This window comes from Camelus ferus, chromosome 7 (genome assembly GCF_009834535.1).
Source record: "Camelus ferus isolate YT-003-E chromosome 7, BCGSAC_Cfer_1.0, whole genome shotgun sequence".
NCBI lineage: Eukaryota > Metazoa > Chordata > Mammalia > Artiodactyla > Camelidae > Camelus > Camelus ferus.
Genome location: NC_045702.1, coordinates 79,432,538 through 79,457,312, shown reverse-complemented (window position 1 = coordinate 79,457,312; position 24,775 = coordinate 79,432,538). Strand labels below are relative to the sequence as shown.

The window sequence follows — 24,775 nt, the reverse complement described above, 5'->3', positions numbered from 1 at the left end:
CTGTGATACATAACGTGGTATTTGGGGAGTATTTCGAGCTCCTGTATAAGGTGTGCAGCAGACCTCCCCTGAAATCACAGACATGCAATTGTTTCATATTGTTAAAACCACAACATTGGTATGGTCAATATTTAACTAACATGTAGGCCATTCAGATAAGTCCTTTTCACTTAGAAATCAGCTCTGCCTATATAAATAGACTATACTTTTTAAGAAAAATGTGGCATTTTTAGTTTATTTTTTCCGGCTTTATTGAGATATAATTGACATATTACATGATATTAGTGAACACGTCTGTCACATCACATAATTACCGTTTTGCTGTTACTGTGATGGTGAGAACAGTATTAATAATTACAGTCACCATGCTGTGCTTGAGATCCCTTGAGTTAACTTGTAATTGAAAGTTTGTACCTTTTGACCAACATCTTCCCATTTCCCTACCCGCTGGCCTCCGCAGCCACCACTCCACTGTTTCTGAGTTCAGTGTTTTTAGATTCCACATGTACGTGAGATCATGCAGTATTTATCTTTGTCTGACTTACTTCACTTAGCACGATGCCCTGAAGGTCCGTCCATGTTAACTGCAAATGGCAGGATTACCTTCATTTTTATGGCCAAAACATTCTCCTCCCCTCCCCTCCCCTCCCCTCCCCTCCCCTCCCCTCCTTTTCTTTTGTTTTCTTTTCTTGTTTTCTTTTCTTTTCTTCCCTTCCCCTTTCCCTTTCTTTTTCCTTCCCTTCCCTTTCTTTTTCCTTTCCTTTCTTTTTCCTTATTCACTCATCAGTGAACACCTGGGTCGTTTCCATGTCTTGGCTGTTGTGAATAGTGCCGAAAGGAATATGGAAGTGCAGATAGCTCTTCGATGTCCTGATTTCATTTCCTTTGGATATTTCTCCAGAAGTGAGATTGCTGGATCATATGGTACTTTTAGTTTTAAGTTTTTGAGGCATCTCCATACTGTTTTCCCTAGCAGCTGTACCAATTTATATTCCCACCTTCATCAACATTTATCTCTTACCTTTTTGAAGACAGCTATCCTCCCAGGAGAGGGGTGGTATCTCATTGTGGTTTTGATTTGCATTTCCCTGATGACTGTTGTGGTTAAGCACCTTTTCAGGCACCTGTTGGCCATTTGTATGTCTTTTTTGGAGAAATGTCATTCGAGTCTTTTGCCCATTTTTTTAACCAAATTGTTTGTTTTTGCTTTGAGTTGTATGAGTTCCTTATATGTTTTGGATGTTAACCTCTTATCAGATACATGTTTCTCAGGTATTTTCTTCCATTCTTTAGGCTGTCTTTTCATTTTGTTGATTGGCTTGTTTTGCTGCATTGAAGCTTTTTTGTTTGACGTAGTCCACGTGTTTGATTTTTGATTTTGTTATGCTTTTGTGCTTTCGGTGTCTTATCCAAAAAACTCATTGCCAAGATCATTGTCAAGGAGCTTTTTCCCTTTGTTTTCTTCTGAGAGTTTCACAGTTTCAGATCCTATCTTTAAGTCCTTAAGCCATTTAATTTTTGTGAGGGGTGTAAGATAAAGGTCCAGTTTCATTCTTTCACATGTGAATAACCAGTTTTCCCACCATTTATTGAGGAGACTGTCCTTTCACCCATTGAATACTTTTAGCTTCCTTATCTAATATTAATGACCATCTATATGTGGGTTTATTTATGGGCTTCTGATTCTATTCCGTTAGTCTGTCTGTTTTTATGCCAATACCATATTGTTTTGATTATATTGGTTTGTAATATAGCTTGAAACTAGGAAGTGTCATGCTTACTCTTTCTCAAGATCACTTTGATCTATTCAGGGTCTTTTGTGATTCTATTTGAATTTTAGGGATTTTTTTTTTTCTATTTCTGTGCAAAGGAATTTACTTTGGAAAGTGTAAATTTGCGAAAGGTCATCACTAGTTGTTGGTGGAGTGAGCGGTATTTCAGCCACATTACTATGCAAAATTCTGAATGAAACTTACACGCAGCTCTGCCACATTTCACCACTACGCCTTCTGTTTATTCATAGTGGAAAATAAGTGACTTGGCAGCTTTTTAAATGTCCTGATTATTTCTCAAGTTGGAATACGTTGCTACTGATAAAGAAAGCATTTTCCCCCATCTGCTGAAACAGCTTCTGTTAAAAGCTGGATTATCACTTCCAGAACCTCAAATTAATGTCGTTATTAAATCTTAGCGAGGCAGGGTCATCTTGTTTTAAAATACTTTATTTACTTATTACTGTATTATTTTATTATTTTTTGGTGGTAGGGAGGTAATTAGGTTTATTTATCTTTCACGGAGATACTGGGGACTGAACCCAATCGTGCTTGCTGAGCATGCGCTCTGCCACTTGAGCTATACCCTCCCCACAGGGTCGTCTTTAAAACCTCAGGTTGAAGAACTTAAAGAAGACACAGTTCTTCTATATTCATTTGAACTATGAAATATAGTTAGTACCTTGGGGAGATGCTTGCCACATGAATGATCAACTCCTTTGGTTTTTCAAGCCGGATAATGAGTATTGAAAACCTCGGGTCCCAGAAGAGCAGGGGCGTGCTAGAATTGAGCTCTTCCCATTCAACTTACTTGGAAGCTCTACCCTCCTTTAAAACGTCTTATTGTTAGGAAAATAACAAATTGTAACAAAATTCCTCTTCACTCTGTCTATTCTGCTGTTAGTTAGTTGTCCGCTTACAATTTATTTATTAATTTACTTGACCCGTTTTCTGGCTCAGAGCCTTCAGACTCAAAGTCTGGGGTTCCATTCTTCCAGCAGCTTCTCTGAGCTCTTCTGGGCCAGCTGCTGGGTTTAAAGTAGATTTCTGCTCTCTAGGAGTTCAAGTTCAGCGCCAGAGGCGGGCGACAGAGTGAGTTCTTGTCCTGAAACAGATGTGCTCTGATAGTGGGTGATGCTGGGACACACACGAGGGGTATCCCACCCAGCCAAAAGGGAGTTAGGAGCCTTCCCGAAAAAGGCATTGGATCTTGTTATTTTAAATGTTGCGTTCAATCTTGCAGTATTTTGTTTTAATCCTCAACCAGCTTTTTAGCATGTATTGACTCATCGTGGTTTATATGTTTTGCTGTTGTTGAAGATTTTTGAAATCTTCATTTACTTCATTTAACATTTATTACATATCCAGAATTGAATATTGCTTCGCAGTCAGACTATAAGTATATCCTTCATCTTTTCTTACAGGATGTTTTTCAGTCTCTCCCTTTGGTATTTGTCATGCATATTCACTTGAGATTTTAAGATTTTGGCGGGGGGGGGGGGTTGCCCACTTTTCTTAAAGGAAAACATATGCTAGTATTCTCCCAAACAACAGACAATTGGGTTCATGTTTTCCATAGCCTTTTATTTTTGGAACTGATGTCTGAGGTAAGAATGACGTATTTTGCTCTTGTCCCAGGACTATACATAACAAAAAGGGTGCTTATCCTTTTTGTTTGTTTATTGTGTTTTTCAGCGGTGTTTTTAGAGCCCATGGTGGTAGGTTCAGTGATGGAGGATGCGGTCAGCACTGCTGAGGGCGGAGGAGGTTGGAAGGAGGCAGTGGGCGTAGGGTCAGTTGTCACAAAGTGGCCGAGCAGAGTAAGGCTGGAGGTGTTCCCGCTGCTTCAGCCCCGGGAAGGTCTTGGTGGCCCAAGGGAGAGCGGTCGGCAGTGAAGATGGTCACGGCCGGTTGCCATGGTGTTCAGAAGTGACAGAGAGGGGTATGAGGCCGTGGGGACATTAAGAAGAACTCCTGAGCATGGGCTGGAGCCTTCATATCTCTTTTGCTTTGACTGAAACCATATTCTGAGACTGGCAAGAAAGCTCCACAAAAGTTCTCCAACTTCAGGCTTTCCTGTTGATAAATCTATACTCAATCTTGATTTAGAGACGGACTTGGTGCACACCTAGAGATGAAATCTTCAAGCAATTGGAAGATTTGAATGTTTATTGTTAAAGCTTAGGCCGTTTTGGCCAGAGAATGAGTCAAGGAGACACGAAATGTTTGTTTTGTTTGGTTGATTTGTAGAAAACCCACAATTAGGTACAATTTTTTTTTTCAGAGGTGTCTTAACTCCGGATGGAGTTCTTGCCTATCTCAGGATGTATCACCAGGGGAGAGTACAAGAAGCAGTACCATGAGCTTTTCCCAGGTCTGGAAAGACAGGCGTCTGCTTTTCACACGTGTGATGAGAAGTGCAGCCGGCTTGCTCACTCGTGTGACCTCAGAGCACAAAGACGCACAGCCCACCCTGTGGTTGTCAGGATTGCTAACTGGTCCATCTCCGAGAGAACGAAAATGAAATCCCGTCTTCTGTTCCTTATTCATTCCGCCCTGGGTCCACGGGGATGCAGCATTTGTGAAGGAATCAATTATCCATTTGTTAGTCAGAGGAGCCTTACAAATTATACATTAGCAGATTGATTTCTTAGGTTCACGTGGGGGGACCGATAGCATAAGGTGGGATGATGAGGAGTGTCAGGGGAGAAGAAGTCGCTGCAAAGAACCCCATTAAAAGCAGCTTTTGCAACGACCGTGAATTTATTCCTAATTGAAGAGCTGACATAATCCATACTAAGTGTATTTATTTCCAACACTGTACATTAGGCAATTGATTATCACATGAGGTGGACGCATCGGTGCTCTTGCCTTTTCTTTACATTTAAGACCTTGAGACCGCCTGTCGTGGACTTGGATTTGGAAGGTATGTGCTGGTCCTTGACCCCTCCTGCTTACTCGGGCTTCTGGTTTTGTTCCATTAAGGAAACATTTTTGTATGTTCTGTAGTGTCAGCTTGACATTATTGATTTTTGAACAAACTCACTTATATTGTCCAGAATTCCAAATGTGTCTCCATTAGGAATAAAATGGTGGCTACTGGAAAATACAGCTGAGGCCATGTTTCCCGGGTCTCTCTCTCCTCTGGTTCCTTACCCTTGTCGACGTCTGCTCCGGTGTCCCATCTTCACATCGTACCCCCTGGACTGTGTGTGTAAAACAGGCAGTTGGAAAAATCAGTACCGAAGAAAGACAGAATCTTGCACTTCCGTTTCCCTCCTGTACCCTTTCTTTCTTTGTGGTTTTGTTGTTTATTTCTGGTATATAGAAATGGCAGATGTATGTAGGGCGGTTATTTTTGATTCTGAGAGAAATGAGTGTGTCCTACTGACAGCTGTCACTATTGAAATACTGTTATATATTCTATATTAAATGCTGTGGGACTGTTACGGAAACGGATATGCACCGCGATGATACTCAGTTCTTGTCACTCTAGAGAAAAATATGTGCTGTAGGTCCCCCGAGTTAAGATTCACCGTGGTTTCTTTTTGTGTTCCCATTTGTGGATTTACTACATAGTCATTTCAAGAATACTTATCTTTTGATTACAAAGAAAATACATACTTGTAGAAAGTCAGCAAAACCTACAGTGGGACAACCTGAACAATCACTGTGTGTCAGCAGCCCGATCTAACCAATGCTAAGATCTTGGGGTATCTACCTCTGGTTACAGACAGTACATACAAGTGAATAGAGTAGGAGTTACATACGTTGGGTGGCACTTACCCAGAGGAGCCAAATTACGAGGTTTGAGGGCACAGTCTTCCAGGCTGCCGAGTCTGCTGAAGACTTCTAACACCAACGGCAAGTTCTGGAGGTTCCCAGATCCACCCTCATGTGTGATAATTAGCTAAAGTCCTCATAGAACTCACTGAAGCTGTGATACTCACAAGTACGGTTCATTTCAGGGAAAGGATACGGGGCACGAATTCAGCCAAAGGAGAAGGGTAGGGCCTGGGGTGGTTTCAGAACTGGAGCTGTCACCGTCATCAGGACGTGTTGCTCACACTGGCGTTGATGTGCACTGACCAGGGCAGCTCAGCCCCGTGCTAAGAATTTTACTGGGTCTCTATTGCAGAGGCATGATTGGTTGATGGGTTGTCTACATGATTGATCTCAGCTTCCATTTCGGCTGATCGCCCTGTGACCCAAAGCCCGCACCCTAAATCCCAGGGTTAATCCCCCGCCCCCCCCCCCCATAAGACATTTCTATCAGGTGAGCAGATGTGACATAGGTTACTTCTCAGAAGCCGAGGGCAGAGGCTAGACTTCTCTTTGGCCAAGGCCAGATTCTTTTCTATGTAATATTTCTTTTTAAATTTAATTAAAAAAATTCTCCTTTAGATTCCTAGCTTTTAGAAATTAGGTAATTTCCATTTCTCAGTGTCGTACAAAAGAGACCTGCTGTAGAAAGCATCTTTTTGCAAAATAATCTTCTTACTTCTCCTTGGTTTTGATAGGCAATGCATATTTTAAATAATTATGATATGTATTGCCAAATGATCCTTTGGAAAGTGTCTCCAAATTTGAATTACTACCAGCAGTTTAAGAGGAGTGTCTGCCTTTGTGCTTCCTCACTAAAACTGGGTATTTGAAAATCTTTGTTGACTCCATAGGTGAAACATCTCATTGCTTTAGTTTTCAGGTATTTCTTATTACTGTGGTTGACTTTTATTTTGTTCACCTAGAATTTCTTTCTTTTGTGAGTTGACTGTTTACTTGATTTGATTTACAAGAGTAAAAAGATCCAAATTTCTTCAAAAACTAAAGCATATTTTAAGATGTTCGGTAAGCTGCAAAGTTGTTAGCAGTGTTAATGATAAGGGGTAAATATCTCTAATCTATAATGACCTGTTGTGAATCAGTTTTAAAATTATGGACACCCTGCTAGCAAAACAATTTCTTCCTCTGGATTCACGCTTAGAACTTATAGTTTAAGATTGCGATGTTTACTGATGTATTAACTGGATTCCCTTTTCCAAATCTATTTGAAGTGACCTTAGAAATAGAAAATATTTGTGCTCTTATTTTAAAATAGGGAAGGAAGGAGGTAGTAAATAAACATGTGCTAAATACCCCATCTTCCAAATGAATCAGTTAATACAATTGCATTGATTTGGGGCGGGGAGCAGAGACATAATTCAAGTATAATTTGTAGTAATTTAAGAATAATCACTATAAAATAAAAATAGAATTAACAACATCTAAATTCTTCTTAGATCAAGAGAAAAGAATTTGAGTAATATAGCAAAAGAATAATAATGAAATGGAGAAGCATAACTTTTTAAAAGTATAAAATAATTTAGCAACTAAGAATGCTAAATGAACAACGTGTTCTGTTACTAAAAGAAAGATAGCCTCTATTTTGAAGGACACATATCCCACAAAATGATGGCAGTGAAAAATGAAGATGTGAGCAAAAATATACTTTAAAAAATATAATAACAAGCCAAACAAAAATTAAGCATGTTGGCAGTAAAAAAAAAAAAAATCTGAGAAAAAATAGAGTTTAAGGCAAAAGAGCATTATCCAGCAGAAGGCATGTTATATTGATGACATGTAGAAGTTAAAAGGAAAATACAGCAATTATATCCTTTGATTTGCCAATTATAGGTCATCTAATTCTGGACCAAAATGTATTTGAAAATTAAGGAGAAATGGACAAAACTGCAATTGTAGTGGGAAGTTTTTGAAGTATGTTTCTGTAAATCCTTGCTAGATCAAGAAGAAAAAAGTAAGCAAGAATATATCAAAATTAAATAATATATATGCTTAAAAATATATGTATTTTGAACCCCAAAACAGAGAATATGAATTCAACATGGTATCTGAGGTTTCAAAGAGCAACCAGTTAACTTAACAAATAGGAAAAAACCACATTTCTAACCACAATTGTAGTCTCAGTAGAGTTCATTAATAATTCGATAAATAAACAAATAACACCATCTGTCCCATCTGTAGAAATGAAACAAAACAAACTGTTGCTTTTCTCAAAGGGAATGTAATTATTCCGATCGCACAGTATTTTCTAGTCTCTGGTTTGTGGGCACTTGTATACCTAAAGGCAACTGCAAAGCATTTGATAATTTTATGATTAACAGATGAGCAGTTACAACTAATAGGCAATATATTAATGCCAGGAATTTAGAGTGAGGTCAATGAAATTGTTCTAAGGCAAAAGGGGAAAATTAATATGAAATAAAAGTAGAAATTAATAAAATAGAAAACATTTAAAAAAAATACAGCAAGTTGATTGGTGGCAGTATTGCATCTCTGAAAAGGCCAGCACAACTGATCAATGTCTGATAAGGATAATCAAAGAAAAAAAGGAAATAAAATATCTATATACATGTGAGGTAGTGTTATGTGTATATTTTCATATTTCCAAATAGGAAAAAGGATAGAACCTACCTCATAGAATTGCTGTGATGGATTAAATTATATAGTATGTATGGAACTCTTAGGATAGAGACCGATGCCTGATAAGCCCATGGTAAATGTTAACTTAGTAGGAGTAGTTGTAGTACTGGTACTACTACTGGTAGTAATATCAGTAGTAGTAGTAGTAGTAGTAATATCATTAGTATTAGTATTATTAGCAGTAGTATCATTAGTAGTAATGTCATTAGTATTAGTATTAGTAATATCAGTATTATTATTAGCAGTAATACCATTATTATTATTAGTAATACTATTATTAGCAGTAATAGCATTAGTATTATTAGCAGTAGTATCATTAGTATTATTTGTAGTAATGTCATTAGTATTAGTAGTAGTAGTAATATTAGTATTATTAGTAGTAATATTATTACTACTAGTAATATCATTAGTAGTATTATTAGCAGTAATATTATTATTAGTAGTAATATCATTATTATTAGTAGTAGTAATATTAGTATTAGTAGTAGTAATATTATTATTAGCAGTAGTATCATTAGTATTAGTAGTAATGTCATTAGCATTAGTAGTAATATTAGTATTAGCAATAATATCATTAGTATTATTAGTAGTAGTATTACTACTAGTAATATCATTAGTATTATTATTAGCAGTAATAGTAGTAGTAATAGTAGTAGTAGTATTATTAGCAGTAATATCATTAGTATTAGTATTAGTAGTAGTATCATTAGTATTAGTAGTAATGTCATTAGTATTAGTAGTAGTAATATTAGTATTATTATTAGCAGTAATATCATTAGTATTATTATTAGTAGTAGTAATATTAGTAGTAATATCATTAGTGTTAGTAGTAGTAGTAGTAATATCATTAGTAGTAGTATTATTAGTAGTAATATCATTAGTATTATTAAAATAGTAAAAGAATATAAAGCAAAATAAGAATATTTCATTACTAAAAAATATGAAGTGCATAATTTTCTGGGAAAATATAAATGACCAGAATAGAAGTAGGACATTTGAGTAGCTTGACAGTTGGGTAAAAAAACGTAATCCAAGAATTAACCCATTGAAGGTATAGATCCCAGACATTTTCATGGGCAAATTTTTTTTTTTAATTTTATTTAAAAACCTTTAATGTTTGTTTTTATTTTGAAATATAACTTTTAAAGTACATTTTAAAATGTGCAGTAGAACAAATAGTAATAAAACAAATAGTAACTAGCACTCTGGCAAGAATAGACCGTATGACTCCCCCGCTCTTACCTCTCACTTATAGTTCCCTTAGAGGGAGCCACTGTACTGACCTTTATAGTAATAACTGCCTAGCTTTGCCTTTTCATTTTATAGCTCTCTATATGCACCCCCTGTACACCATGGTGTAGTTTGGCCTATTTTTGTAGGTTGTGTAAGTTAAAATCATAGAAGTCAGCTCACTGTCCTTGCTACTCCCAGAATGAAACAAAGTATGAGACCTCTAAGGAGAAGCAGAAAACTTTCTTTAGAGACATTAAAGACGCCCTAATAGATGGAGAAATGCCCCATGTTTATGGATTAGAAGAGTCAATATTGTAAAGATATCAAAGGGAAAGCTCTTAACATTTCACCTTAAGGGAGATTGAGGAATTTTTCTCCTAATATGCTAAGAATTTTTACCATGAGTGTTGAGTTTCATCCAACACTTTTTGCATCTGTTGAGATGATCTTGTGACTTTCCTCTTGAAGTGATCTTATGATTTTTCTCTTTTATTAATGCAACAAATTATAATATATTAATTTCCCTGTGTTATAGCAGCCTTGTCTTTCTGAAATAAAATTGTCTTTTCTATATATGCTGACTTTGTTAATATTTTCTTTAGGATTTTTCTGTATCTGTTCATGATTGAGATTTACTTGTACTTTTTCTTTCTCTTAACATCATAACTTGTTGGATTTTTCTTTGCTATAAGGTTATGCTGACCTGGTAAAATGAGTTGAAGAGCATTTCTTTTTTATTGCTGTTCGCTAAAAGAATTTGTGTGTGATTGGAAGTTTGTGTTCTTGAACTAGCTCTCATGAAGTTAATATCATAGTGAGTGAGTTTGACAATAAATAAGTAAAATGCATAGTAAGATAGTGGTATGTGCTAAGGAGAACAAATACACCTAGCAGTGAGGTAGCTATGAACTGTTTGGGTGCAGTGTTGAAATTTCCAATCCAGTGGCCAGAGGGTGTCACTGAGCAGATGACTTGTGGTAAAGAGCTGGCAGAAAGACATTCCAGGCACCAGCAAACAAAGGCAAAGGCTCTAAGACTGGAGAAACAGCAAAAAAGGTCACTGTGGCTGGAGGAGAGAGAACAAGGCAGAGAGCAGGTAAGGGAGGGAGGGCTGTAGCCACATCATTTAAGACTGTCAAGTCATAGTAAACGCTTTGGGTTTTATCCTGAGGTGGGAGGACATTGGAGGATTTTAAGCAAAGGAGTAACATTGTCTGATCCACGTATTACCAGTATAGTCTGCTGGTTTATTGAGATTAGATTTCTAGGAGAGTTGGGCAGAAGGAGGTCTACTAGTTAGGAGACTGTTAAGATAATCCAGATAAAGATGATGGTAGCTTGGACCAGGATGGCAGCTATAGGGGTGGTGAAAGTCTGCATGAATTTTGTGGGAAGAGATGGTAGGAATTGCTGACAGATAGGATATAGAATGTGGAAGCAAGACAGGAGTCAAGAATGGCTCCAGGGTTTTTTGTCCTGAGCTACGAGAAAAATGTAGTAACTGCTACAGATGGAGAAGGTGTCAGGAAGAGCCCTTTCAGGCGGGGAACATCAGGCTCTCAGTTTGGGATATGTTTTAGTTGATATGCCTATTAAGCACCCAAGTACATATGTAAAATAGGCAGTCTTAGGTGTTGGTCTGGAGCAGGGAGGGGTCTGGTCTGGGGACTGAGATTTAGGAGTCATTCCATGGCCTGAAAGAGAGAGCGCTAGTGTAGATGTGAAATAGAGGAGGTGCCAGGACCGAGCTGTGAGGTGTGGGGTCAGGAGATGAGAAGTATCTAACCAAACAGAATGAGAAGGAGCAACCAGAAATTCAGAAGCAAAACCAGACAAGTATGATATGTTGGAAGCCAAGAGCAGGGGGAGGGAGTTGTCAATGGTGTTCAGGCCTGTATTAGGTAATGTAAGTTAGGATTGAACGATGACCATTATATGTGGCCACACGGGGGTCATTTTATCTCGTAATTCTCATGAAAGAATAAATACTTGAGAAAAGCCAAGGAAAGTGGGATGAATTGTGAGTGGGGCTTGCCAGATATCAGAACATGCTATATGCACCTTCTGTGATTAAATCAATGTCAAAACAATGCAGCAATGAACCAGGAGACCGCAATTGAAAACCCAGAAGGTTGTCTCAGTGTATATAAATATTTATTATAAAATAAACATAGTTTTCTTCAGAAGGAGAAGGGTGTGGTATTTAGTCGAATGGGGCTGGCCCAAATGGGTATTCATTTGGAGGAAGATAAGATGAATCTTGAAAGTATGAAAGACTAGAACATAAGAGATAAAGCAATAACTGTCTTGCAAAAAAAATACAGGAGACCTCACATACAATGTCTGGGTAAGGTATTATACCAAGACCTCATACCCTTAAAAAAAAAAAGAAGAAAGAAAATAGACAAGAATATAACAAACATTAATAGAAAAAATAAGAGATGTGAACAAAGCAGTATATAGAAGAATGAATTAATTGGCCAACAGGCTTATGAAAAATGCTTAACTTGTTAGTAGTTGGGTAAATAATGAATATTGATCATTGGCCAAAAAAAAAAAAAAGGTTACAAACTACTACCAACAGAGCTATGAGGGGAAAAAAGGATTCTTATACGTTGTAATTTTTATTTTTTTTCACCGTACTATTGCTAATGTGCTGGTACCAATTAATTTCTACTCAGGAAGAAACATGTTGTAATGAAACATTGGGTTCATTTGTGCTTAGAATAACCACGGTGTGGCCTAGCCTTTTAGTAGTATTGAGGCTCTCAGCAGCTCATGTAAACTCTTGAGGCCTCAGTTTTCTCATTGTGAGGTGGAAATAACAATCCCATGCTGACTGCTTTCCCCTGGAGTTGTGAGGATCAGCTAACATGTATGCCAGGTCTTTGGAAATGATACAGTGTGATTCAGAGAATCTTAGCAGCAGGCCACGAGCACAGAGCCCGAGAACAAATGACGTACAATTTGACGTGTACATGGGGAGAAAATACACTTCTGAATGTAAGTTGGACAGAAGAGCCTTGTGAAGAAGGATTTTATTGGACATTGGGGCTCAGTTTTGTAGGCCTGGAACAGCACTGTCCCTTAGAACTTTCTAGAATGATGAAAACATTCCGTGATCCATGTGCTTCCTCATACAGCAGCTCTTCGTCAAGGTCACACGTGGCTATTGAACATTTGGCACGTGTGAGTGCAACTGAGGAAATGGGTTTTTAATTGTGATTAGTTGAAACTAATTTAACTTTCTGCATAAACAATCTCATGTGGATCATACCATACTGGACAATACAGGAAACCTTGGCAGTGATCAGGCTACACACGTCTATTAAATTATCATCTGAGGTTGCGTATAACCAAATGCCAATTCAATTACAGTCAGAGGTGTGCGGGGTTTACGTTTGCCAAGAGTTAGATGGGTATTAAGATGTTGTTTGGTGGACCAAAGATCAGAATAAGGAAATTGGTAACAGAAGATACTCAGTGAAGAAAACGTTTATCCGAAGAAGACTTAGCATTCAGACTTAGCCAGGAGTCCAGACACAGCACAGCGGCCTCAGTGCTTTCCCAGTTCAGTTTTGCTTTTGCATGTTCCTTGTCACCCATCACAACGTTCTCTTCACTGCTCTCGAGGTCAGAGCCCTGGCTCTGCCCTTTGTTGTGAGTCTTATCCATGGGTGTTGGTTTATGCTCCTGTAAATGGTTCACATCTCTCTCTTCGAGGTCCTTACCTCTTCCAACAGTCTACAAACTTTTAAGCAGATAGCTTGGGTCTTCCTGAGCTGCATTTCAGGAGTGTTGTTCTGTGTGACCTAGAAAGGGTTCTGTAGCCGGCTGTCTCCACGTTGAACATGGGAATTTCTCTTAGCAGCATCAGTCGGTGGGTGGCTTTCTGTCTGGGGGTCTCGGTCTGCCCTGGCCTTAGCTTACTAGCTTGGAGATACTTTGCACTGGGCACAGAACACTCAGTTTTGTGTCTTTCTATTTTATTTGCCACAAACCAAATTATTTTAAGGTTAAGTATTTTAAAAAAACTAAACTGCAGGCTCATGTTATAACTGATGGAGACTTATTTCTCTTTTCATGTTTAATCTGTTCTATTATGTTTTGAGTAAAATAGTTGGGAATTGTCATTATTTAAGAAGAAAAAAAAGAAGAGTTTGCCATTTTTGAATGTTGTCAGCCGTTATCAGTTTTGACTTCTAGTAGAAAATCCACCTGTATGAATATTTTAGTAAGTAAACGGTTGACTACCTGGATAACTGAGAAACTTAAAAAGTCTTAAAAGTACCATTGTATGTTTACTCTTGGGAAAATACGTCCAAAGTAGGATGCCTAATTCCTATCTTCACAGATTCTTAAATTTGAGATTCCTCAGAAGAATGGAGGCTGACAAAGTTAGTTAATATCAACTAGACCCCGTGGATTTCCTCCAGAAAATACTAAGCATAAAGTATAAGCAGTTGATTTAGTAATAAGAGAAAAATAAGTAGATTGGCTGATGAACCGAATTCAAACAACTAAAATTTTTCTTGACATCATGATTTTTATTTTGGTTTTTTGCTTTGTTCTTTTAATGAACTTGGCTGGGAAAGAATTTTAGGAGTGTGGAGTAAATAGAAGAGAATAAATAAAAAGGCACGTAACAGGTAAGAAAAATAACATTTTGGCTGGGCTTTGAGGATGTGAGATAGATGATCTGGGGGAAATCTTAGGTTTCTGGGCTTACTACATGTCTGGGAACAAAGCTGTGTTTTACCATTAAGCTATGTTTTTACCATTTTCATTTGCAAAAACAAAATTTGTCTTGAACTCATGTGTCTAAACTAACAGGCAACTTGTATCACTTATATTTTACGAAGAGCCAAGGCGTTTGATTTTTGATGTATATATTCCTAAAGTTTTACACGTTTGTTTGTTTGTTTTTAACAGAGTCCTGTGAAGATAAATCAGATTAGCCTGGATGAAAGTGGAGAACACATGGGCGTGTGTTCAGAGGATGGCAAGGTAGGGGGGTGACGTGGTCACATCTGCTCCAGCCCCGAGGACTGTGATGGTACCCAACTCCGGATGCTCAGAACAGCGCTCTGCTGACTGCATACCTGCATTAGGAGAACCTGATTATTCTTTTTGAGTATCGGGCTTGCTTCCAATTGCACATAATTAAAGTAAAATACATTTTGCCCAAATGTGCCTTAGGAAAAGTAATTACAAGAATGTCAATAACATAACTAGTATTAAGCTGATTAACAGCTGTGGCGGGGGGACGTGTCACCTTAATCATTACTGCCTTGCCACTTACACTTCAGCGACTGGTCTACAGTTCGTGCAAGACAGTGGTTTCCTGCCTTTCTGCCATAAATCCACAAAATTGGATTTTGTGGGCATGATTTCTGTGGGCCGGTGGTTTTCATTTTCACACACAAGTTATGAATGTTTCTCTTGAATTGTAGAATCTTTTGATAAGCGATCATAGTTTATCAGAAGAATAAAGTGTCTTACAGTGGCCACATTAAATGAATGTAAAATCAATATATGTACAGTTTTCTAAAAACCTGGCACCCACTTCCTTGACCGAGGACATACATCATTTGTGCAGTGTTTAACTAACAGTTATCGCTGCTGCTTGCGCATGTTGAGCTGTGACATTTAATGGTGGTGGTGATTGATTTTCCACTTACAAGAATGTCTTTTTTGTTTTTCAGTCGATGGAAGTCTTTTCTAGTGTTGGTTTGCAATGATAAAATTCTAATGCGCAGTGTATTTAAGCTGCTCTTCTAAAATAACACTTTAAAAAGAGAGTCCATTAAGAATCATTGCAAAACCTTACATATTCCTGACTGACTCAAGAGCGGTTTTCCTAATCTAATTTTGTGGGTTGTTTTTTTTTTTTTTAACACAATCTAAATTCAATGGGCCATTAGGATGAGTAAATTAAAAACAATGTGCTCGGTGTTAAAGATTTATACCCATTTAATCTGTTAACAAAAGAAAGCTGAAGTCCTCTTGACATACAAGAATGCATTTTTTAATATATCTAAACCTAACGTCGCCCAAAGTCTTTTGAAACAGTCGTTGGAACACTCATGCTTCTCAAAAAGCTCTGTCAGATTTTACAGTACTTTCTGAAATTCTGAGATGAAACAGACTGTCAAGGAGAGATCAGGGAGGAGCTGGTATGTGCAGAAATGGAGAATTAGCCAAACTCTTGAAGCATTTTGGATTTGTAAAGAAAGACCATTTTTGGTTTTGTTTTCTGAAAGGTGAGGAGGAATTCCTTCTGGGCTAATGCCAGTTTAATTGAACTAATTTGTTGAAAGAATTTGGAAGGGTTTTTTTGGGGGGGGGTTGTAAGGGGTAATTAGGTTTACTTATTTATTTGTTTGTTTATTTTGTTAATGGAGGAACTGGGGATTGAACCCAGCACCTTGTGCATGCTAAGCATGTGCTCCACCACTGAGCTGTATATATCCTCACCCCAGAATATTGTTTTTTGAACTGAAAAAGAACTTTTACTAAGATACTTCATCTAGGAATTTTCAGAGTTTCAATTTTGAAGAATTATTATTTGATGTGGCAAAGTGGGACTCTTTAAATACTATGCTTGGTGGATTATGTGATGACCCTCAGGTATCTTCCTGGTACACTTCTTGGCAAACCCCTCTGTTTTCCAATTTTAGTCAGATTTTATAACTGCTGTATTTTGTTGTGGACCCACAATGCATTTAAAAAAAAGAGATTTTCTTGTATATTTTATCCGCATTGACAGAATTGAAAATAAATATTTCAGCACACATATTTATGTAAGCTAGCCCTTACCATGGGCTAGTCAGTATTGTGAAAACTGAGAGGCTACTATAGAATGATCTGGAAGGTGGTTAGTGAAGGTAGCAGTAAGGTGATTACAAAGGTAATCTCCAGGTATCGAGATCTAATGCATCTTTACGTGGCTGCTGTGCTTTTTCTTTCTTTCGTGCATTAAGATTCCTGGATTAAATAATTATCTTTTGTTTCCGAGATGAACATTAATACTTGTATTCAGTTTTAAAATCATAATTCTAACAGTTGTATAAAATTGACTGTTCATTCAGCTGGTGCTTACTTCTAATTCTTTTTATTCTATGGCTTCCCTAAGCTTGAGTTCTGGATTTTGAAATACACACACACATATATATAGTGTGTGTGTGTGTGTGTGTGTACACGTGTGTGTAGTTTACTGGTAATTTACCAGTTTACTGGTATACATTTTTAGGCAACTCTCAGGATAAGTACATGCAAGATTTATTTTCTGATCTCTTGCATATGTTGCCTCCATACAGAAACTAGGATCAATTTAGTATACAATTCTGGGGGGAAATATTTTCTCCTAAAAATTTTTGGCGACCTGGTTCTCTTTTGTCCAGGCTTTATTTTTTCAGGCTTGTCAGAGGCCAGCCTACTTTAGTTCTTTCACAAAACCTTTTTATTTTTCACTTATTTGTTTATTTGTCCTGCCTGGGAGCTCAGACTAATACTAATAACAGGAGTCAGAGCAGCAGTGAGCTGCCCTTGGAATTCAGTTTGCTAAGTTAACGTGTTGTTCGGGTCTGTCTTCATTCATTTTGTCCGGAACAGAGTAAGTCCTTTTGATCCATCTACTGAAGTATTGTTTTCATTTCAGGAAAGTTTCCTTCAGTCCTGATTTTGATTATTGCTTCAGTTCCACGTGTTCTCATTTCTTCCAAGAGACGCAATAATACTTGGGCTGGAGGCGGTATCTCGCAGAAGCCAAGAGCATCGCTCTGCACTGCGCCTGCCCCGGCGGCTTCCCCACTGTGCGGTGTGGGGTCAGGAAGTGTTACCTGGCGCCCGGTGCCTCCCCAGGGGGGGGCAGTGGGCCCGGGGCGGGGCCCGGATGGGCACGTGGCAGGGCTGATGCTGGGTGGGTGGGAAACTCCATTTCATACTGTCTTTATTGCTAACCCTTCACATAACCCTTGTAGTCTTACCTCTCCCCCCCAGCCCCCGGTTCCATATTGTTGTACGTAACCTTTTCAAGATAAGGGGATGAGTGGATAAGCCCTAGTCCCTCTTCTTCTCTTCCGAAAATATAAGAAAAATTGGTCATGTTGTGTCTCTCAGATAGACACACACACACACATAAACACACACACACGCTTTGCTTTCGCTGGCCTTCAACCTCTCACTTCTTCTTGTTTGGTCCTTTTGCTGATTTACTTTTCTGCCAATGTCAATATTGCTTTCTGGGGTAGAGTTTTAGTCTGTTTTGCATTTTTAATTTTCCTAAATTTTTTCTCTTCCTGCTCTATTTTCACATAAGCCTAATATGTGTGTGTGTGTATTTGTTTTTTAAGATTACTACTACTTCTTACATGTCTTAGAGTGCCTTAGAGGTATAGTGATTGGGAGAGGAACTACCCCGCCACGTTTGAGCTGTGTGTTGTCAGCCTAGTTTTCCATCCCTCTCTGTGCCTCAAAATTTCCTCCTCTGTAAAGTGGGGATAGTAGCAGTACCTGCGTCATTCATCATTAGGAGAAATAAATTAGTTAATTCATGTAAATAGTTTGGAATATTATCTGGAACAGAAGAATCCTAGTAATTGTTAACTGTTAATCATCCTCTCTATTTTAACCTTTAAATATATGATTCTTGTCTCAGATGAGATCTTCCTCAAAGCCAAAATTCTCTAGGCAATCACTCAACAGATTCTTTTCACAGACAAGTATGATACTCACTGAGAAAATGACAAAATAAAGATGGAGAGAGAGAAAATGAATGAGAATTGTTTTGGATTGTATTAGTTTTAGTAGTCTAAGTTGTGAGCAACTAATTTAAGTGTCATATTAGTGAAATGAAGCGAAATATCAGAGGTTTTACAACTTGCCCTACTCGTCCTGACGCAGTTTACCAGATTTGTCTTGTGAATTTCGGTGTTTTCCATCCTGAAGGAGAAAGTCGAGACAACTGAGGAAAATGTTGTTCGTTGAACATAGTGATGGAGACTAACCCGAGAGTTCTCATCTTGCTCCGCGGCCTTCAGCAAACACTCCTGCAGCCCCTGTTGCGGGTACAATAGTGACAGTTTTGCATCTGACTAGTTCTCAAGGACAGTAATGAGTGTGGGCCTGTTTAAGAACTACAATTTGTTCTCTTTCCAATGTACTCCTTCATGACACCCTACTCTTATGTCTTTATATGGATTCATAATTTTTAAAGGCACACGTATCCCTGGAAATTCATAATTTAATTTTCTCCATTAGATTCATAATATTTCTAATATTTATCTTCTCACTCACTGCTCCCTCAGTCTTATTCAACAGGCTCATACTGGTTTGTTTACATCTCATATACTTCTCCCCACAACAACAGTCGTGTCACTTTTATCCTCAAAAATCATCTTTATCGTCTCATAGGCAGAAGGAAGTTTCTCCATTTGAATGAACAGTCTGCTCCATTGAGTTGCGACTTCCCTGATAGAGTTGCCTAATTCACAGTCTGTATTCACTTTCCTTCAGTTTGGCAAATATTTGCGGTTTTTGAATTTCTTCCTCTTCTACTTTGCTTAACGCTTTGTATAGAAAGATATCTTTCTTATTTGCACATTTTAGGCTAGCTTATGTAATGACACTGTGGAGAACAGCAGGGCTTGGAAATACTCAGTCTTGATGTTTACAACCTTAGGCAAGTCATTTGTTTTTCTGCAGAATCATCTGTTTAAGCATAGTGGTACCTGCTCCCACACCTAGCGGTGCCGCTGCAAGGACCAAATGAGGCAGGGTGTGGTTTTCAGTGCTGGTGACATGCTGTCAATTGTGAACCTTTAGAAATACCATTTTATCATTTAATAAATTAGCATTAATTTATCTAAGGTGGAGTCTGGCCATTAATGTCCAGAGATATTAACCGTGCCATTAGATTTGAGAACCACTGAGGTAAAGCATGTGGAAGCATTTAGAGGTACATGTTAGTAGTAGTAGTGTAAGATTTGACACAGGACCACATTGTGACATTGTTGTAGTAAACAGAAGTAGCTTAGATTAGAAGAATTTAAACTTCTAGTTTAGCGTGAGTTTGTACTAATGTAACTTTAGTAAGTTGCCTGCTTATTAATTTACTCTGTTAAGATTCAGGTTATACATAAAGGATAAATGCTGGAGAGGGTGTGGAGAAAAGGGAACCCTCCTATGCTGTTGCTGGGAATGTAATTTGGTGCAGCCACTATGGAGAACAGTATGGACAGTTCTTTAAAAACTTAAAATAGACTTACCATATGATCTAGCCATCCCACTCTTGGGCATGTATCTAGAGAAATCTCCAAATCGAAAAGATACATGCACCCCAGTGTTCACAGCAGCACTATTTACAATAGCCAAGACATGGAAACAACCTAAATGTCCATCAACAGATAACTGGATAAAGAAGTTGTGGTGTATATATACAATGGAATACTACTCACCCATAAAAAAGAATGAAATAATGCTATTTGCAGCAATGTGGATGGACCTAGAGATTATCATACTAAGTGAAGTAAGTCAGAGAAAGACATATATCATATGATACTGCTTATATGTGGAATCTAAAAAAAAAATGACACAAATGAACTTATTTATAAAACCAGAAAGAGACTCACAGACATAGAAAACAAACTTAGTGTTACCAAAGGGGAAAGGGGTGGGGAGGGATAAATTGGGAGCTTGGGATGAGCAGATATAAACTACTATATACAGAACAGATAAACCACAAGGTCCTACTGTAGAGCACAGGGAACTATATTCAATAGCTTCTAATAACCTATAATGAAAAAGAATATGTATTACATATATATAACTGAATCACTTGTGCTATACACCAGAAATTAACACAACATTATAAATCAACTATAGTTTAATGGGAAAAAAAAAAGATTAAGGTGATACAGTCCCTGTCTTGCCTTCACCCCATTGTCTTGGATTTGTTGAGCTCATCCAAGTTAAACTTCCCTGAGGTAGACTCCGAATGCAGTGCTTTCCTCCCTTCCTCCCTTCCTCCCTTCCTCCCTTCCTCCCTTCCTCCCTTCCTCCCTTCCTCCCTTCCTCCTTCCTCCCTTCCTCCCTTCCTTCCTTCCTTCCTTCCTTCCTCTTCTTTCTCTCTCTCCCTTTCTCTCTCTCTCTTCTCTCTTTCTCTTTCTCTTTCTCTCTCTTTCTCTTTCTTTTTCTTTCTCTCTCTCTCTCTTCCTTTCTCTCTCCTCTCCTCTCCTCTCCTCTCCTCTCCTCTCCTCTCCTCTCCTTTCCTTTCCGTGAGGTATTTAGGGTTTTATTTATTTATTTTTTCAGTGGAGGTGCTGAGGATTGAACCCAGGACCTTGTGCATGCCAGGATGTGCATGCTAGGCACACACTCTACTACTAGGCTATACCCTCCCTCCTTCTTTCTTTTTTTTTTTTTAAACATTTTTTCATTGAGTTATAGTCGTTTTACAATTCCAGTGTAGAGCACAATTTTTCAGTTATACTTGAACATACATATATTCATTGTCACATTGTTTTTCACTGTGAGCTACCACAAGATCTTGTATACATTTCCCTGTGCAATACAGTATAATCTTGTTTATCTATTCTACATATGCCTGTCAGTATCTACAAATTTTGAACTCCCAGTCTATCCCTTCCCACACTCCGCCCCCTTGGCAACCACAAGTTTGTATTCTATGTCTGTGAGACTGTTTCTGTTTTGTATTTATGTTTTGTTTGTTTGTTTTTAGATTCCGCATGTGAGTGATCTCATATGGTATTTTTCTTTTTCTTTCTGGCTTACTTCACTTAGAATGACATTCTCCAGGAGCATCCATGTTGCTGTAAATGGCTTTATGCTGTCAGTTTTTATGGCTGAGTAGTATTCCATTGTATAAATATACCACTTCTTCTTTATCCAGTCATCTGTTGTTGGACATTTAGGCTGTTTCCATGTCTTGGCTATTGCAAATAGTGCTGCTATGAACATTGGGTGCAGGTGTCATTTTGAAGTAGGGTTCCTTCTGGATATACGCCCAGGAGCGGGATTCCAGGGTCCTATGGTAAATCTATTCCTAGTCTTTTGAGGAATCTCCATACTGGTTTCCACAGTGGCTGCACTAAACTGCATTCCCACCAGCAGTGTAGGAGCGTTCCTTTTTCTCCACAGCCTCTCCAGCATTTGTCATTTGTGGATTTTTGAATGATGGCCATTCTGACTGGTGTGAGGTGATACCTCATTGTAGTTTTGATTTGCATTTCTCTGATAATTAGTGATACTGAGCATTTTTTCATGTGCCTGTTGATCATTTGTATGTCTTCCTTGGAGAATTGCTTGTTTAGGTCTTCTGCCCATTTTTGGATTGGGTTGTTTATTTTTTTCTTATTAAGTCGTATGAGCTGCTTATATATTCTGGAGATCAAGCCTTTGTCAGTTTCATTTGCAAAAATTTTCTCCCATTCTGTAGGTTGTCGTTTTGTTTCACTTATGGTTTCCTTTGCTGTGCAGAAGCTTGTAAGTTTCATTAGGTCCCATTTGTTTATTCTTGCTTTTATTTCTATTGCTTGAGTAGACTGCCCTAGGAGAACATTTTTGAGATGTATGTCAGATAATGCTTTGCCTATATTTTCTTCTAGGAGGTTTATTGTATCTTGCCTTATATTTAAGTCTTTGATCCATTTTGAGTTTATTTTTGTGTATGGTATAAGGGAGTGTTCTAGCTTCATTGATTTACATGCTTCTGTCCAGTTTTCCTAACACTATTTGCTGAAGAGACTGTCTATTCCAATGTATATTCTTGCCTCCTTTGTCGAAGATTAGTTGACCAAAAGTTTGTGGGTTCGCTTCTGGGCTCTCTATTCTGTTCCATTGGTCTATATGCCTGTTTTTGTACCAATACCATGCTGTCTTGATGACTGTAGCTCTATAGTATTGTCTGAAGTCTGGGAGAGTTATTCCTCCAGCCTCTTTCTTTTTCTTCAGTAATGGTTTGGCAATTCTAGGTCTTTGATGGTTCCATATAAATTTTATTATGATTTTTTTCTAGTTCTGTGAAATATGTCCTGGGTAATTTGATAGGGATTGCATTAAATCTGTAGATTGCCTTGGGCAGTATGACCATTTTAACAATATTGATTCTTCTAATCCAAGAGCATGGAATATCTTTCCATTTTTTAAAGTCTTCTTTAATTTCCTTAATCAGTGTTTTATAGTTTTCCACTGTATAAGTCTCACCTCCTTACTTAGATTTATTCCTAGGTATTTTATTACTTTGGGTGCTGTTTTAAAGGGGATTGTTTCTTTACTTTCTTTTTCTGTTGATTCATCATTAGTGTAAAGAAATGCAATGATTTTTGAACCTGCTATCGTGCTGAATCGATCAGCTCTAGTAGTTTTTGTGTGGACCTTTTAGGGTTTTTTATATCTAGTATCATGTCATCTGTGTATAGTGACACTTTTACCTCTTCTTTTCCAATTTGGATCCGTTTTATTTCTCTCTCTTGCCTGATTGCTGTGGCTAGGACTTCCAAGACTGTGTTGAATAGGAGTAGTGACAGTGGGCAGCCTTGTCTTGTCCCAGATTTTAGTGGGAAGCTTTTGAGTTTTTCACTGTTGAGTACTATGCTGGCTGTAGGTTTGTCATTTATGATGTTGAGATATGATTCCTCTATACCCACTTTGGTGAGAGATTTTTATCATAAATGGGTGTTGAATTTTATCAAATGCTTTTTCTCCATCTATTGAGATGATCATGTGGTTTTTGTCCTTTCTCTTGTTGATGAGATGTATTACATTGATTGATTTGCGTAAGTTGAACCACCCTTGGGTCCCTGGGATGAACTCCACTTGAGCATGATGTATAATCTTTTTTATGTGCTTTTGGATTCTATTTGCTAATATTTTGGTAAGGATTTTTGCACCTATGTTCATCAGTGATACTGGTCTTTAATTCTCTTTTTTGGTGGTGTCTTTGCCTGGTTTTGGTATCAGGGTGATGGTGGCTTCATAGAATGAGTTTCGGAGTACTCCCTCCTTTTCAGTCTTCTGGAAGAGTTTGAGAAGGACTGGTATGAGTTCTTCTTCGTATGTTTGGTAGAATTCCCTGGTGAAGCCGTCCGGTCCTGGACTTTTATTTGTAGGGAGATTTTTGTTGCTATTTCAATTTCATTTCTAGTGATCGGTTTGTTCAAGTGGTTAGTTTCTTCTTGGTTCAGTCTTGGTGGACAGTATGTTTCCAGAAACTTGTCCATCTCTTCTAGGTTATCCATTTTGGTTCCATATAGTTTTTCATAATATTCTTGTATGATCAAATGCAGTGATTTTCTTTTGAGCTTTTCAGCCACCATTTTATAAGAAATTCAGCGCATCCTATGCTTATACATTTATGTAAAAGCCGTGACGTGCTGCCCTCTGACTGATGAGAAGCAAGGTGGTAGTGGGACCTGCGTGTATTTGCTGTGTCAAGAATGCATTCTAACAGACTACCTCGGGGTCAGTCAGATTCCCTCTGTCTTACGTTGTACAACGTGCTGTTCTTGGAACCCAAACAACATACTTGGCACAAGGGTATAAAAACAGCAGTCACAAAATGAACGGAAAATGTTCTAAGGATTTTATATTTTAATGCGAGAATTTATCCCCCGAAATTATATCATCACATGAGTCAATTTTCCTCCCTGAACTTGCACAAATGAACCACTCACAACTTACTAAGATGAAAACAAGAAGAAATCAAAAGCCTAGGTAGTTTTTATCTATCTATCTATCTATCTATCTATCTATCTATCTATCTATCTATCTATCTATTTAACATTTTTTATTGATTTATAATCATTTTACAATGTTGTGTCAAATTCCAGTGTAGAGCACAATTTTTCAGTTATACATGAGCATATATATATTCATTGTCACATTTTTTTTCTGTGAGCTACCATAAGATCTTGTGTATATTTCCCTGTGCTATACAGTATAATCTTGTTTATCTGTTCTACAATTTTGAAATTGTAGTTTTATATCTATTTAAAAAATTAAATTTGTAATGAAAAACTTTCTCACATAGAGCCATTAGACCCAGATGGCTTCACTAGTGAATTCTTACCAAATTTAAAGAAAAATTCATACCACTCTTCTAAAGACTAGAAGAGTGAACACATCCCAAGTGTTGGGAAATAGTTCTAAGTGCCCGTAATAGCTAGTTCCAAGCGTTTGAGAGCTCCTGAAATTCTTATGATGTGCTGGCGTGAGTGTAAATTGATGAGAACCACTTGGTGATATAGTTTGGCTGTCTATTAAATGTGAAC

General features: G+C 37.8%; 1 protein-coding gene across 4 annotated transcripts in view; it reads left to right on the top strand.

The window, feature by feature from the left end:
- Window positions 1-24,775, top strand: part of VPS41 (VPS41 subunit of HOPS complex) — a 178,463-nt gene that overhangs the window by 58,649 nt on the left and 95,039 nt on the right. For all 4 annotated transcript variants that reach the window (XM_014559811.2, XM_032484254.1, XM_032484253.1 and 1 more), the window contains exon 5: window positions 14,418-14,492. In XM_014559811.2, the coding sequence (XP_014415297.1) occupies window positions 14,418-14,492 (75 nt within the window). The remainder of the gene's footprint in view (window positions 1-14,417; window positions 14,493-24,775) is intronic.